At 38.4% G+C, this 15,690-nt stretch overlaps 2 protein-coding genes across 2 annotated transcripts; one reads left to right on the top strand and one right to left on the bottom strand.

The window, feature by feature from the left end:
* Positions 1-1,352: 1,352 nt before the first annotated feature.
* On the top strand, positions 1,353-5,493 carry LOC111338037 (chondroitin sulfate N-acetylgalactosaminyltransferase 1). Its single transcript, XM_022944440.2, has 3 exons — positions 1,353-3,440; positions 4,223-4,379; positions 4,957-5,493. The coding sequence occupies exons 1-3, from the start codon at positions 2,096-2,098 to the stop codon at positions 5,153-5,155; spliced, it is 1,701 nt and encodes a 566-aa protein (XP_022800175.2). The 5' UTR covers positions 1,353-2,095; the 3' UTR covers positions 5,156-5,493.
* A 463-nt stretch (positions 5,494-5,956) lies between these two features.
* Positions 5,957-14,204, bottom strand: LOC111338039 (tropomodulin-1). Its single transcript, XM_022944441.2, has 8 exons — positions 13,865-14,204; positions 11,558-11,831; positions 10,950-11,057; positions 10,009-10,247; positions 9,575-9,658; positions 9,047-9,106; positions 8,752-8,896; positions 5,957-8,097 (listed from the first exon to the last, which is right to left on the bottom strand). Exons 1-8 carry the CDS (start codon positions 13,988-13,990, stop codon positions 7,973-7,975), a joined length of 1,161 nt encoding a protein of 386 aa, XP_022800176.2. The 5' UTR covers positions 13,991-14,204; the 3' UTR covers positions 5,957-7,972.
* Between the last annotated feature and the right edge of the window lie 1,486 nt (positions 14,205-15,690).

Raw genomic sequence — 15,690 nt, 5'->3', positions numbered from 1 at the left:
TAGTATGCTTAAAACTTATCAAGGCAACACAAGTAACGTACCGGCTGAGAGAGATATTACAAACGGATATAGATTCATTTCCCTGTTGAGACTCACAAAATAATTGATTTTGAAGGGGCACGTCAGTTGCGAAGGGAGGAAAATAGTAGCGTTCAATAACTCATGGTCTTTCATTTAAATGCAAATACTTTCCGTTGGATCACAGAACAGCATGACCGTAGCAAAACATGCACGAATCATAGTATTCTATAGGAAAATTCATTACTTGACGCATAGTTAATCGATGCTTGACGCTAAAACCGATGTCGCACGAATCGCGAAGTGATAAGTATGATATCGGTTTTCAAGTGAAATTTGACGCGGAATTCAAGAGTCAAGTAATGGATTTTCCTTGAATCGCAAAATTGAATAAAAATAAGAAAAATAAAGGGAAACAGTACTACCAATAGCTGTTATGTATACGTAGATGCGAATCAATTATCACTTAGCCTCGTTTTCAACTCGAAATTTCACGTTAAATACCTCGCTTTGTTAGACAATCAGAATGCGAGATTTTAAAGCGAAACGTATGTCAATTGATGTTACAAATTTTGAATTTTAGAAATCTCAAAATTTGTTCGAAAAAGTACCTTAGGTCTACTCAGTATTCTTAGTTTTTCTTGTATACATTAAAGCTCTATCGTGTCTAGTAATTTCGTTGCATGTTTTCAGAGTCTGGTAGGTGTGAGGTTCCTCTGAACAGGAAAAAAAAAACTGCTTTCAGGAAATATCCTGTTTGCACGCTGTTTTTAAAAACGTTCCATCAAAAGTAAAAGCGTGCGAGCTGTAGGTAGAGAAGCACTTTTCTCCTCCTCCCTAAGAAACTCACCCAAAGGCGACAGACAGACAAGCTTGACAGGAATTAAATTCAAAGCTAACTATTTCAAGAAGTTCTCAAAGCAATTTATTTGATAATTTAACGCGTACTGCACCACTACTGTTGATCGGATATTTAATTTACTAAAAAAAAGTTGTCAGACGCCTCATCTAAATATGAATTAGAAAGAGACGTCAGGCGAGTTTCTTTTCACGGTTTTTCATTTCAACAACAACAAACGGAACTTCTGTTGTGTTGAATAGCGATAATTTGCGATTGTATTTCCTCAGAGAGGCATCAGTGACTCTGAACGCTTCACTGCATGCTCCACAATTCTTCCTGACGGAAAAATGATGTAAATTCCAGACACGTTTGATACTATCACTTGCAAACGAAAGTGGGTTCGGTTCAATAGCTGTTTATCATGTAGTTCAAAAGATTGGACCCCAAATTACGCGAAACTGTGGATTGTAAAGTTTTATTAAACAATGTTAGCTCAATGGATAGAGCGCTGGACTGATGTGCGGGAGGTCGAGGGCTCGAGCCCCGGCCGGACCAACACTCAAGGTCTTAAAATAATTGAGAAGAATATGCTGCCTTTCTATAACAAGAAATGGTTAGATATTCTAGTCTTCTCGATAGGGACGAATAAATGGAGGTCCCGTCTCCTGCAGGGTTAGAGGTAGGAGACGTTAATTTCCCACGCACGAGATTACTGTGTGATGGATGTCCTCCCCTGGGGTGGGATGAGTGGGTTGTTGTCTTGCGTTTCACACATGAGCCTCTGGCTCGGGCAATATGGGTAACCATGCCCCACGTAAAGACTTTAAACTTTGATTACTGATCACTGAATGCAAATTTCTCTCTAAAATTAGTCGAGACATTTGTGTCATACTTAACTATGATGTTTATGCTGAGAAGCCGCAGAAATCGAGTTTCATCTGAATATTGACGCAAATTAATATCGATCTTACATATAATGTTTAGAAACCAAACACGTTCTCCAAGTTAAATTAGCAGTTGCGGCAGTTGTCGCTCGAACACGAGGCCTTAAACAGTGCTCGTAACAGCGGAACACGGGTACCAGCTACAAAAACCTGCCAGCACCAAGTGGACAAACGTGTACAGCAACGTTCACCGGTAAAATAGATTTTGAAATATTTTTTAAATCATAAAGGACGGTGTTTTTTGAGAAAGATGGTATTTCAGAAAATAAGAAGATGAACATGTTCTGTAGCGATGGCGATTTCCTCTTCGCGATTTCAGAGAGTCACGTTGTATTTCTTGCTGGTTTTGGCAATGATTCTCGTTTATCAAATTTACCATCATGGAGGCAAGCTGCTCAGTAAAAAGCAAGAAGAGCTCAAAGGCGATTGGACCAAGAATTTGCAATCAAATCATGTGAAATTGTCACGGACAAACGCAGCTACAGAATCATCACAGCCGATGCGGAGGGACCTGAGAAAAACCGCTGAACAAGGGAATCCAATATTACAGATTGAAATGAAGAGATTAAAAACCCGCATGACTCGGAAAGACGAGCTTATTGAAAAGCTAACTGCTCAGCTAGAAAAGGAAAAATCTCGAGCAGAAAAATCCAATCAGGTGATTGGCAACTTGAGGGTTGAAAACACGCAATTACAGGCGGAAGTCGAGAGTTACTCCCATGGGGTCACAAGCGGTAGAAGTGAACAAAACACTGGTGTAAAGAAAGAACTCTTATCCCTGGATAAAACATCTCCAAAAATCACTGATATTCAAATATCACAACGAATTCCATTTCAGAGTTTCGCCAAAACGCATCTTTTCGAAAGCTCCCCTCGAAAGAAACCGAAAGAGTATATCTTTCATGGTCAAAATTCGAACACGCGGAAAGTTAAATCCGGAGAGCGCCATCTTGTCCAAGCACAAGACGTCGGTGTTCATTTTATCAACACAAACACGTCATACCACGTAAACCGTGAGAACATGGTAGATGGGGTCTACAGAATCGATATCAACACTGGTATTGACTATGAACTGTATTTCAAAGATCCGTCTTCGAAGAAGTTTATCACAGTGCGGCTTATTCGTCCCTTGGGTGTCGTGCAACCAGTTGCTCTCCCGGAGGACAGCAGAGGTCCTAATGAACTTATAAACTTAATTGTTCCTCTATCTGGGCGCCTTGAACGATTTCAACAGTTTATGGATATGTTTGTGGAAGTGTGCATTAAAAGTGACGGAAACGTGTTTCTGACAGTGGTCCTATACGGAGCCTCTGATTTCAATACTGTAAAAACTACTCTTAAAGATCTGGAAGTTACGTATAGTTTTAAAAAGTATCAACTTATCATGCGAGATAAACCGTTTTCTCGAGGGAGAGCTTTACATGACGGTGTAATGTACTGGAGTGGCAACCCCAAAAATATTTTAATGTTTTTCTGTGATGTAGACATAACGATTCGTCCTGATTTTCTTCGACGGTGTCGCATGTACACTCAAAGGAAATCGAAAGTCTATTTTCCGATGGTGTTTAGCTTGTTTAATCCAAAGAATGTCTACGAACATGGAACTATTCCACCACCTGCAGAACAACTTAAAATTGGTAAGTAATTGTTTTCATCTGTTTTCTAGTCAACCTGGTAAGCTAACAGAAAATGGCTCGGGTTGACTGAAGGAAGTTCAAGGTTATGCACTTTGTTGCAAGTGCCGAGATGAGAGGTTCGTGCCTACATTTCTGTTTCTCTCTTCTTTTTTAAAGCATTGATTAGAGAATTGATTTTTTGTGCGAAGGTTTTCTACGGGTGATCCAAGGTCACATCTTATCTTTAACCGCTAAATAGCACTGAAAGATCTCTCGGTATCCCACCACGGTAGCCATCTTGGCCGGGACTGATTGCAACACCGAAAAACTCTGGGCACCAGTGCAAAGTTATTCTCAAATCACTCGTTCTTGAGGTGATAGTTAAAGTTATTTGGTCATGCTCGTTACAAGACGAAGAAACATCATTAGTTAGGTTTTGGTAGAACAAACCAAGTTGGCATTTGGCATTTTCCCCCGTATTATGCAGTCGAGAAAACCACGTCGTAAACGTTAAAAAAAAAAAAAAGACACCTTCCTTAATATTCAAATTCTGTCTACACTTATCATTTGATAAAAAAAGAGTCGTAGCATTCTGATAAGTCGCAATTAAAGATCTTGGTTACAACGGTTTTTGTGTGAAAGAGAAACTATGAATATTTCATTTTTATTAAGAACTTCACATTCATACGATACATAATCAAACTAACTTATAGAGCACATCCTGGTTCCGTAAAAATCAACAATGTCAACCTTTACCTAAGAATCACATCGTGAAGAAATTTCAACGTTTTCATGTTTTGTAGACCGGAAGTACGGCTTTTGGCGTGAATATGGGTTTGGAATGACTTGTCAGTACAGAGCAGACTATCTCCGTGTTGGTGGATTTGATTTAAACATTGAAGGTTGGGGGACAGAAGACTTGGGATTGTACCAAAGATATCTGCAACAGGCAAACATCAGGTAATATTAATGTTATGTTTTAGTGAAGCTCTTCGATTTTGCATATGTCGCGTAACGCAAAACTGCTGTAAATCTCTCTTTTGTCTTCCGCGAGTCGACGACAAAGCGATCAGAATAATTATCGGTTTAACCAAACTAACATAAGAAAAGCTACTCCTCAACGTAAAAACTTGTCATATCTGCCAAGGAAAACCAAAAAAGAACCTGCGAAACTGAAAGAGTTTTGAAATGTGGTGGTGATACAAGTAAAAAAAGGAAACTCTGGGAAAAACCTTTTTGAGTGTGCATGAGTTATGCAACTCCACATTCACTCTCAAGTAACAATTTCTCAACACCCATTTCCTCATTTACCATCGCTCTGAAGAAGGGCTTACGCTCTAAGCGTCGGCCTTGAAACTTTTTACGATGGCTTATTTACATTATCAACTCAGTTGATAAAACCAAATTACCTCAGTTGTAATACCCCACTGACGCAGCCGGCACCATCTTTAGAAACTGACCCCATTTACCATAACAACGGTTTGGCGTATCGAAATTTCAGGCATTTACAATATTGTTTACTTTTTATCTGTTTCAGAATCATTCGCGCCCCTGACAGAGACCTTTTCCATCAGTACCACGACAAAAAGTGTGACCCCAGCCTTTCTGAGGAGCAGTACCGGTCATGCCTTGCATCCAAGGCAAAAGTTGAAGGAACACAGACTCAGATCGCTATACAGCTGACGAAACTTAGAGAGAAGTATGAATCAGAGTTACAGCCTGAGAACGGATACTGAGTTAAAACGGTTGAAAGAAACATCACAGCCCGTGCCACGTGACCGCATGCGAGGAAATAAACAGAAGATGAAACAAGAGACAATGCCAAAGCTGGGCTGGATTCAATCGTGAACGAAGTTGATTGTTTCCATGGCACAACAGATTACATCAACGCCAAGAAAGTTTCGAAATGTTCCGTTTGTTGTAAGCTGTCTGGAAGTTCAAATTTTACAAGATGTTTCTGTTTGAATGGAACCACAATTCTGATAAATTTTTGGACGAATGTTAAAAATTGCAACAAATTTACGTCCTAGTTCGAAAGAAAATGAAATAAATACAGATATTGCTGAAATCTCCATCCCTGCATGAATTCGTATATGGCTATTCTTTGGCCGATTCCTTTGGTCCAGTTGAAGAATGTGTGACTAGCTTCGAGCAGTTTTACTCTCTGTACCTGTCGCGTGTCCTAACGAATTCTATGGCAAATAACACGGCATTGCAAACAAACTCGGAAGACTGGCCGGAATCAGATACTGAAAAATCTCAAAAAATGAGAGAGCCCATTGCGCGTACTATTTCTCTTACAGGGGGCTGGCAATTAGCTGTATCTTTCACTAGTTCCCTTGCTACCAGCTGAACTCTTACTTATTCAAAAAATCGTGTTTCTTAGTAAGGCAACATAAGTTATGGCTTGTGAAATAATTGCCACAATTCCTCTATACAAAGGGAAAGCAAAATAGATTAACCTGGGCACGTTAAAGGTACGGCGTTTAAGAAAGAAGAAATTAAATAACACTATGATTTAAAGCTTTAACTTCACCTCAGTTTTCAATACCTTTATTTTTCGACACATAAGAATATAGTCAAAACTTGCCACCGCCTGTAAATACTAACTTTCCCTCGGAAAAAAAAAAGCGAAACCGTTTCAGAAAAAATTAGTTATAAACTCCGCTTAAAATGAGACATGATTAGAAAATGAATATTTCCTTCGCAAAGTATTGTTATGAATGGAAGATGTTCCAATTCCTATTGGAATCTTTTCTGCGCTAAAACGCAAGCTTCGCACAAACATTAATCAATGTTGTAAGAATGAATGAATGCATTTTGAACCAAATAAACTAATTATAACATAACCAAAGTAAAGCGCGCGCTCTGATTGGTCAATTTAGCGTCCCCCATTTGCCCATGGGTGTACGCTGCTGACGTGAGCAAATGCAAAGACTATTTTTCCGCGCGCGCTTGTTTTTTTCTGGTCACGTAAGATTTGTTAAACAAAAGGGAACTCTTTAGCAACAATGTGTTAATGTTATGTTATAAAACAAATGGTAAACACCACAGCGTACACTATTGAGTTATGGATGCACTTGGGAGGTTTGCTAAGCACTCAAGAAGCTAGAGTCGCTCTCGGCTATCGCCTCGAGCGACTCTTACGCTTCTTTCGTGCTTAGCAACCTCCCGCGTGCATCCATAACTCAATAGTGTACGCTGTGGTGTTTACCATTTGTTAATTGGACATGTCCTTTGTAGTCGCAAATTTCCACTATTGGAGACAGCTGCAAGGTTTGGTGAAACCAACTCTAGCGCTCACTGACACAATTGCCGAGATATATCTCGCTTATGATCAAAATTTTCATAAAATGAAAAAGGATCAAACTATTTTCACGATACTACAAAAGCAGCAGTTTGTAAATTGCTGAAATAGAAAACAACAATACAGGAAAAAAAGTACAGTGAATAATGTACTGAATAAAGAAATTCGTAAAGAAAAACCTGTTGCAAAATCAGGACTTGAGATCAAAGTGAAAGTTTTCCTTACAACTTCAAAATAACTTATCAGACAACCAATGAGACTGAAAAAAGCACAATTGTAACAGCTGTCTTGAAGTTACAAAACATCATCAGACCTGACAAAATAGGGAATTCATGCCAGAAAAGACAAATGCCAATCGGATAATTAATGATGACCAAGCTAAGTGTTAAGTTGATGAACACACTCGTCAAAAACAAATCCAAAGAGAAGATGCATTCTTCAAAAAAAACTTTTCATTTGACTTAACAGGAGATTAGCCCGCAATAGTATGAATTTCAGTCTCTTTTATGCAGTGCACAAAACTACTCACTTTCAAAGCGAAGTGAGCCACAAAATATATGATTTTTGAGACAGAAAAACACAAAAACAGGAGGTGTCCCAAAAAGTAAAAACTATGGTGAGAGATGGAGAAGATCGAAACGGATTGCAACCTGACCACCACCACCACCACCTTGGGAAAGTTTTTGAAGCTTCTTAAAACAAACTGCAAATTAAAATAGCAGAAGGTGTAAAGCTTAAAAATTTCATTCACAGCTTTACAGCTATTCCGTCTGATCAAACTTACTCTGCGTAATGAAAAGTACAACAACTTTTTGTAGCTACAGGGACGCCACAAGAAAATCGAAGATTCGCGACACTTGAGTTCTACTTAGGAATACCCCGCAAAAATTCTCAAATTCACTTCCAGTCTCTTTTGTTATTTTAACTTACTCTTAACATGGCGGGTTGATATTCAGTTGGTCCCTTTACAACACTAGCAAGAATTAGCAACATACGCATATCCTTATAGAGGTACCTACTTAATTATCAACACAGACTACAACTTTGAGTTCAAGAATACAAGTTGAAAAACAATACACAAGTTCTGCCTTGACACTCCAGGCACAAGCTTACCAGGAGGGGATGACCTGGTTAATTTTTAGAGTCATTTCCTCTGTATCCATACAGATTTATTCACAGATAGAGTAAACCTTCATCACAGAAGTACATTAAAGAATTAGAATAGCAATATTCTTGAGTGTTACTCTTAATCGTCCTCCTCCTCGTCCTCCTCTTCTTCCTCTTCTTCTTCCTCTTCTTCTTCGTCTTCTTCCTCAATAGCATCATCATCTTCACCATTTACATCGCCATTCTCTACCCTATCCAGTCGAACTAAAAAAACAGAAATAAAGAAGTCGCTTCAATAATTTGAACAGAAAATGGCTCTGAGGCTTGGGGGAATAAAAATAACTATTCATCCTTCAACCTCAGAGTGATTTCTTTGGTTTTATTCCCCAAGCCTCTGAGCCAAGTTTGAATTTTGATCTATCGAAAATGGCCTATTACATGGAAACCTGTATCAAGGGGACCTCATATTAAGCAGATAGGAGCAGAAGTCCAGGATAACTCCTCCCACACTTACTGATACAAAAATCACGCCCTTTCGAGGCTGTGGTCTAGTGGTGCCCAGTGGCCCCTGGCTCCTTAGTACTGCTCATGGGTGACTCAGGAATTTTAGTTTTTTCATACAAAGCATATGCTTGGGCACCCTGGATTTCGCAGTTTCAGAGCACTGGACTCCTTTCAAATTTCCTTAGAGCACAGCCTTCCCTTTGTTACCCGACACCTATACCAAGTTATTCTCTCTCTACCCTCTGAATTGTTACTGATCACTGACTCTCTTCCATTTGGAAGCTGACAGCAACAATAGCTTTCTGCTTACCAGTTCACTTATCAAGTGAACACTAACAATATGATCTGGTTTGGAATCCCAAAGCCCAGTAAATTTCTTCCACCTGTTCACCCACTTAAATATTAATAACTTACTTGAATCATTGTTTCGCACCATCAACTCTGCTGCTCTGATTCTTGGTCCTTGTGTATCAAAACTCATGCCAAAAACAAGCAGTGTTGAGTTCTTTTCCAAAGAGGTGACAATTTTTTGTTCAACTTGACTACCAATGATGGCAGACTATGAAGAAAAGGATAAAAAAATGGCTCAATATTATAAAGTAGCAAAGTTTAACCAAACCATAAAAAGATTGCTTAGCATGCTTTACTTTATTATCAGTCGCCTTGAAACATAAAAATATTTTCAAATAGTTCATAAAAAAATATTCACCTGATTGGCTAGCCTCAGCGCTGTCAAGTTGGTATTGGTTTCTAGAACTTTCATGATTGCCTGAAAAAAAAAAATTAATAAAGAAACATCGATGCTGTTCATTCCTTAGAAATAAACATTTTACTTCTCACCACAAATATCACATGTTACTTAAAGCAGACTGTCCACATTAAAGGAAAAAAGATAATCTAATTATCACATGTCTGGCATATATTACCAGATTTAAAGACAATGAAATGAAATACTGGCAGTCAAAAAAGGGGGAGGGTGCTCATTTGTTGTTTATTAGAGATTACGTCTTTCATGATAACTTCTTTCCAAAACATTTGGTATACATGTAGAACTTCACAGAAAAAATTGTTGAGTACCACGTTTTATACAACTGCTTTGTATTTTGGTAAAATACATCTAGCTAATTGGTGTTTTTCATCAACCCTTGTCAGCCAGAGTAAATGCATGGGAGATTTTAACACAACTTTACACAGGTTACTGCAAAAATGAATGTCAGAAATAATGCCTCTTACACACCATGATTCCATCTCCAGTCAAAAAGTTAGACTCCAGGTTGATACTTTCTAGGGTCTTGTTTTTACTCAGTGCCTCTGCAAAGATCTGAGAGAACCAAACAGCTATTTATTTTCAAACAAAATGTAGATGTTTACTATACAGCTGACTTTTATTGCAACCTGGGCAGAAGTCCTATCTAGCTGATTCACCCTTAAGATCATTATTTCCACTCAGATGGTCAAATATCACTCAACCTCAACTGTTATAGTCCATTCTAGACTACCCTCTTCTAGATTATCACCTTTCAGTTGACCAGGCTGAAAAACACTTATTCTAAAAACTGTCTTGGAACATAAAGTGAAATTCTCTAAAAGATTGTAAAAAAATGAGACAAAAACTGTTTACATTCTCTAAAACATATTTCAGTTTTCAAGTTTCTCCTAAACAAAGATTACCTTAGCAGTCTTGTCTGTCATCTGTGTGTTAGCTAACTGAAGATGTTTAAGATTGTTGTTACTTTTCAATGCCTTGGCAACATCTTCAAGAATCTCTACAGTGACATCCCTATGATTGTTCAAGTTAAGATTTGTCAATTTTGTATCGTTTCTCTTGAGCTGCTCCATTGCTTTCTCCATGTCCAACTCATTGACAGCTGTCAGATCAGGCTTTTTAATCTTAGTTGCCTTTACAACACCTAGGATGAAGCAAGAAAAAAACAAATGATGTTTTATCTTTCAATGAACTTTTCCCACCCTCTGCTGAATTCAAATGAATGAGCTAAGCAATACAAGTATAAAACTGATCTAACAAGTACAGGCTCTAAGTCTAGAGTCCGTAATCAAGACAGGATCTCACAACCAAAGCCACCAACAAATATCTTATAGTTTTTGTCAACGGGATTGAAGATATTACAAGGAGAAAGTCTGTCATGGTCATTCATAAAAGATATATATCTTATTAACCATGCGCGAGGGCTGTACTGGGAGAATAACAGCCTGAGGTCTTGACAGTATGGACCGAGCACAGTGAGGTCTGTTCAAAAAAGATTGAGGGCTGATATTCTTCCAGTACGGTCCCGAGCAAGCTTGGTTAATAAGAGATTTATTATACGACTAAAGTTCAAAGCGACACAACTGTGGTATCATTTGGGACCATTTGGGACAGTGCACGGTCCAATACTTAGAGAATATTGGACCGGCAATAGAGCATTTTGATTGGTTGATTTTAGTTATTGGCCCTCTGACTGCTCGAGTCGTGTAATAAATAGGATTAAACCCTTTCATAAAAGCAGAGTTTTGTAAGTTTCCCAAAGACAAAAGTGCAGGTTGTACATAGCACCCTTGTTCTGCAGGAGCACAAGCCTGAGAATATATGAGTACCATAGTGTCCAACTCACCAGGTTTGTATTTCTTCAAACCACTGCCCCTTAAAGCTTTCCCAGCCTCCATCTTTTCAGCATAGTGACTCTGAGTTTGGGTTAACATACCGTGCACACCAAGTATGGCTGGAAGAATAATATTAAAACAACCAAGTTCAAAAGGAAAGGATTTCTACAAACAGCGCTAATACACTTCAGTATACTCTGCCAACTGGTAGCAGATCTTGGATATTTTTGGCAAACTTTTTTTCTGAAGTAAGAGTAATACAGTAATTATAGAAAGCTTAACACAAGTTTCCTTTTACCAGTAGCCACAACACAAAAACCCTTTCAAAACCTCTGTCTAAGATAAGTAGCAGCTTATGTATCCCAAAGGTTGTGTAAAATGTAGATGGTCATATAAACAAACCTACAATTTGTTACAATGCACTCTTGATACCATAATCCCCCAAAATCTCAAACTTAAGACACCATTTCATCACCACTAGGAGAATGCAACTAAACAGCAAATTTTTGGAAATTTCTGGCTGATCCATTAGAATTTCATGATAACTATATTCCACTAATTACAGTAACAAAAGTAACATTTGATCAGTTGCAAAGAGATAAATAGTCATTCCATTTACCGGCAAGTTCCATCATTTCCTCATCAGTTGCATTGTCTAAAACTTCACTGAGGTCATCAGGGAGCAGTGGAGTTGGATCTTTTTTTCCTGGTTGCTCCTTTGGCCGCCAAACTTTGCCACGTGTTTCTTTCTTGTATGGGACATAGTCTGAACGTTCCTTCAGGTTCTTAGCCTGTTCTTCCAGGTGTTCCAACAGATGTTGTCGATCAAATGGTCCAGTGTTTTCCTTTTCTGTCTGGTTTTCCTGGCGCTCATGAACTGGGAGAAGCGCATTCTTTTAAAGAAATACAATGTGGAAGAAATGTTGAGTGTTTGTCGTTAAGAATTGAAAAACAAAAGTCTGAGTCTCTAATGAGGATTGGAACCTTCACTCAATTCCAGTTTACAGTCAGTTGCTCCACTTTAAGAGTCACAGGCAGGGCTCGAATTTAATTTTTGGATCACTAACCCTTCGGGTTAGTGGACATCTTTTTTACTAACCAAGTTATAAAGTTTGGTATCCACGCTGACAAGTTACAATATCTTAAATATTGAAAATTTTGATAAAAACTACTAGGACAAATTTAAGAGTAGCTGAAATCGCATGGTGACCCTAAAAACGTTGAAAATTATGCACCTATATTATTTCCCTGTCGTTTACCATGATTAGTCAAGAACAGTACATCTACAGCACATTCTCTAAAAAGACCTTAAGTTGATTTAACAACTTGAGTATTCTAAGTATTCTTCTGAGAGTGGGGTCTATGTGCTCTTTGTCCTGATATCCACCAATGTTTAAATATGTTAGAAAATTTTACTAACCATGTCCAGTTAGTTGGGCACATTTTTAGTAACCAAACGTTGAAAATTACTAACCATTGGTTAACGGGGTTACCATTAATTTTGAGCCCTGACAGGGATCTTGTGTAAAAGCTGAGGGATACACTAGGTTAATAAATTTCAAACGGGTATTAAGACTAAAAGGTCACTAGAATTAATCAAATAACAACCTCTTATAATAAAGTTTTTTAGATAATTGATAATTTTCGCAACTGCTATAGCTGTGTACATAACTGCAAACTAAGGTATTTCATCTTTTCAAATTGGTAAATTTAGTTCTCAGGATGCAATGTCAGGGTTATAAAAACAGTTTTTCTCCTAGAGCATGGCAAGACCATTAAAAAATCCAAAAAAGTATTTTTTACCAGTTAAATTGTAGCATCTGCTGAAGCCATTATAAATAAGTCTGCATTTTTCCACTGAACAGAAGTTAATTTCAAGTGGACCCATGATGTATTTTAACTATCTGTTAAATCTGCTCTATCATCAGTTTACTGCACAATTAGATGTAATATCTCTGTGAAGTCTGTGCAATCCTCAAAGAGTTGAAATCTCCCCATCATAAGAATGAGCAAGCATACATGCTAACAGATAACAAAACCAGCTTTGCAAAGCTTCATTCTAAACTAATGTTGTCAAATATTTATGACTTATTAGGTCAACGTACTCCTTCCTGAGATGATAAAGATTTGTTTAAACATTCTAGGTATTGAGAGCTGTGTGTTAAAAAATCCCTGCATTTCCTCCCTAAGTTTATCGTGACTAGTCGACAGAAACCAATATCCATGAAGATATCTGGTTGCTGTCAAACAGCTATATCGCTTACAACATTCTCTTTCCGCCAATCACAATCATTTCACGAGGAGCATTTACCAGTTATTGTCGAGGAATATCGACCCAAAAACACTCAGTTCAAGAGGAATTATATTAAGCTTTTTTCTATGAATGATGATGAATCAAAAACAACTTTTAAAAGTATCTAGGTGGCCAATATCCGAATCAAAAGTCAACATAAACACACACTTCTGAGCCTAATTAGAACTATGTCTTTGTACTTGTGAAAAATACCTGACTACATAGAACTGATTATAGCATTCACCGTGTACGTTAAACAACACAAACGATGACTAACTCTTGGGTGATCCAAAGTATAGCCCTTATAAATCAGTTCTTTGCTCGAGTATGGGGGTGCGTGAATCGAGTCACTATGAATGCAAATTATTACAAAATTCATTCAGCATGATTGTATATGAGATTAAAAGCGAATCACCCATGTTTGGAACAAGACCATCCTTACAAACCTATGTTAAAGGCTAAAAGAGCGATGTAACGGTGTAGCTCAGTGAATTACCACGGCAAACAAAGCATACCGAAAACATGTCGTGCTTTGATACTAGCTGGAGCGAGCGACTTACAACTTAGCATGTCTGTATGGCTTCCTTGGATCACCGGAGGGACAGCATGTCTTTCGTTTAAATAAAGTCTTACCTCGGGATCAATGGCCGCATTGAGATCTGCTAACTCCTCTGGAGACAGAGCTTCGACTAAAGAATCCTCATCGATGTTTTGGAACTGATCGAGATCCACAGACTCTTTTTGCTTCACCCAAGACATGGCGTCCAACTTAGTGCCCAAGTTGGTAAGATTTTGTCGAATTATTCGATGGATATTACTTCTTCTGCCAAAGATGTCCTCCGTTTGAAAAGATACAAACTAAATGCGGGCAATAAACTGCCTATTTCCCTCCTTGGACAAGAAAATTGAGGAAAAATTGCGTTCACAACACTCCCTTATCTTCGTGACAAACTTCACAAGCTCGACCCAGACCCTGCGCGTTCATAAATATTCCCAACAAGTGTGATGGGCGGTGTTGAGTGAAATGGTGAGTTTTACTGGATTGTTCTGATAAACAGTCATCAAGGATTGGGCTACGTTTCAAATTTACAACGAGTTTCGATTAGAACAGCATGGTTGCCATTGCATAATAAACCAATCGATTTACGAACGTTAGTGACAACGAGACCGAGCTAATATACTAACTGAATATTTCTAAGGCATTTTTTTTCGCCAAACTGTTGTCTGTGGTTAGCTATAGTTAATAGTTTTTCTCGCTTTTTTCGATATGTGTGCACATTTACTGCACATCAGTCTTCTCGAATCAATTATTTAGAGGTTTTTGAATGTTATCGCTATCACCATAGAGCTTGGGTGTTAATATGAAAAATAAACACTTCAGACTTAATTGATTGCCTTTGTCATTACGGTTTCTTTCACGTAAGAGTCACAGATTGAAAGCTGCGTCAATCCAGTCTGCGTCATTCAAATAACGACTCCAGGGAAACCGGCAGACCAATTCGAAAGCAAACAAAACTGTGATGGTTAAATTTTGTAGAAGAATGGATCAGGGATCATTCACTGCCTCCAAGCAATCTTGCAAGCGCGAAATTCTGGTTGACTGGAAGCGTTCGCATCTTTCATGTGACTAAGTTGCATCAAAAAGCCCGCCCAGCGAGCAGAAGAGGAAACTCATGTCAAAAATGTTCGATAGCATTACCAACTCTCGGCGATGTTTTGCTAATGTGCAGAACTTAATATGCTCTGGCTGAGAGAGAATATTTTTAGGAAATAAAATTGCTCATAGACGAATTTTTTCCAAGAATTCTGTTTCCCTGTTTCACTGATCTAGTGTCATTGATAAAAAGCACTTTCATAAACGGGAGTGACTTGCAAGAAACAGCATAAAAATCTATTCATGGAATTTCTCAATAAAGAGGTTAATTCACTCTTGTAAAAAGCACGAAATAATTTTATCAATCTTAAGCTGTCTGGGGTCAAATCAATCAGAGATAATAACTCGTGGAGAACATATTTGATTCTCTGTTAAAGTTCAACCAAGCATTGAACATGCCTCCATGATTCAAGCCTGTGTTCAGCCGCCCCTACCCTACAAACGAAAATTAGGAAGGGACCTCTCCCCCGATTTTCTTTCGAGTGTAGAGGGTCGGCTGAACGCAGGCTACTATTTTAAGTACGCTTATGCGTAATGGCTTTCTCACGGTGTCAGCCCTTCCCCTAGTAGAACAGAAACTGATCGCCGACTTTTCGTAGGTAGACAAAACAAGCGGGGTATAACAACATAGGACTAGGTTCCATGTGAAAGGGAGCCGGAAGACAAGAGGGGCCTCAGAGAAGAGTGACCAGAAGAGAAATAATGGCCTGGGATTTAGGGATTAAATATTGTGGAAGGATGTAAAGATACCCATGTTAACTCTTAGCATGGCTCAAACAAAAGTTAAAAAAACTTCGAGCTATTG

Source organism: Stylophora pistillata, chromosome 1 (genome assembly GCF_964205215.1).
Source record: "Stylophora pistillata chromosome 1, jaStyPist1.2, whole genome shotgun sequence".
Lineage (NCBI taxonomy): Eukaryota > Metazoa > Cnidaria > Anthozoa > Scleractinia > Pocilloporidae > Stylophora > Stylophora pistillata.
Note: the sequence above shows the minus strand (reverse complement) of the source record. Positions and strands in the feature narration are given on the sequence as shown.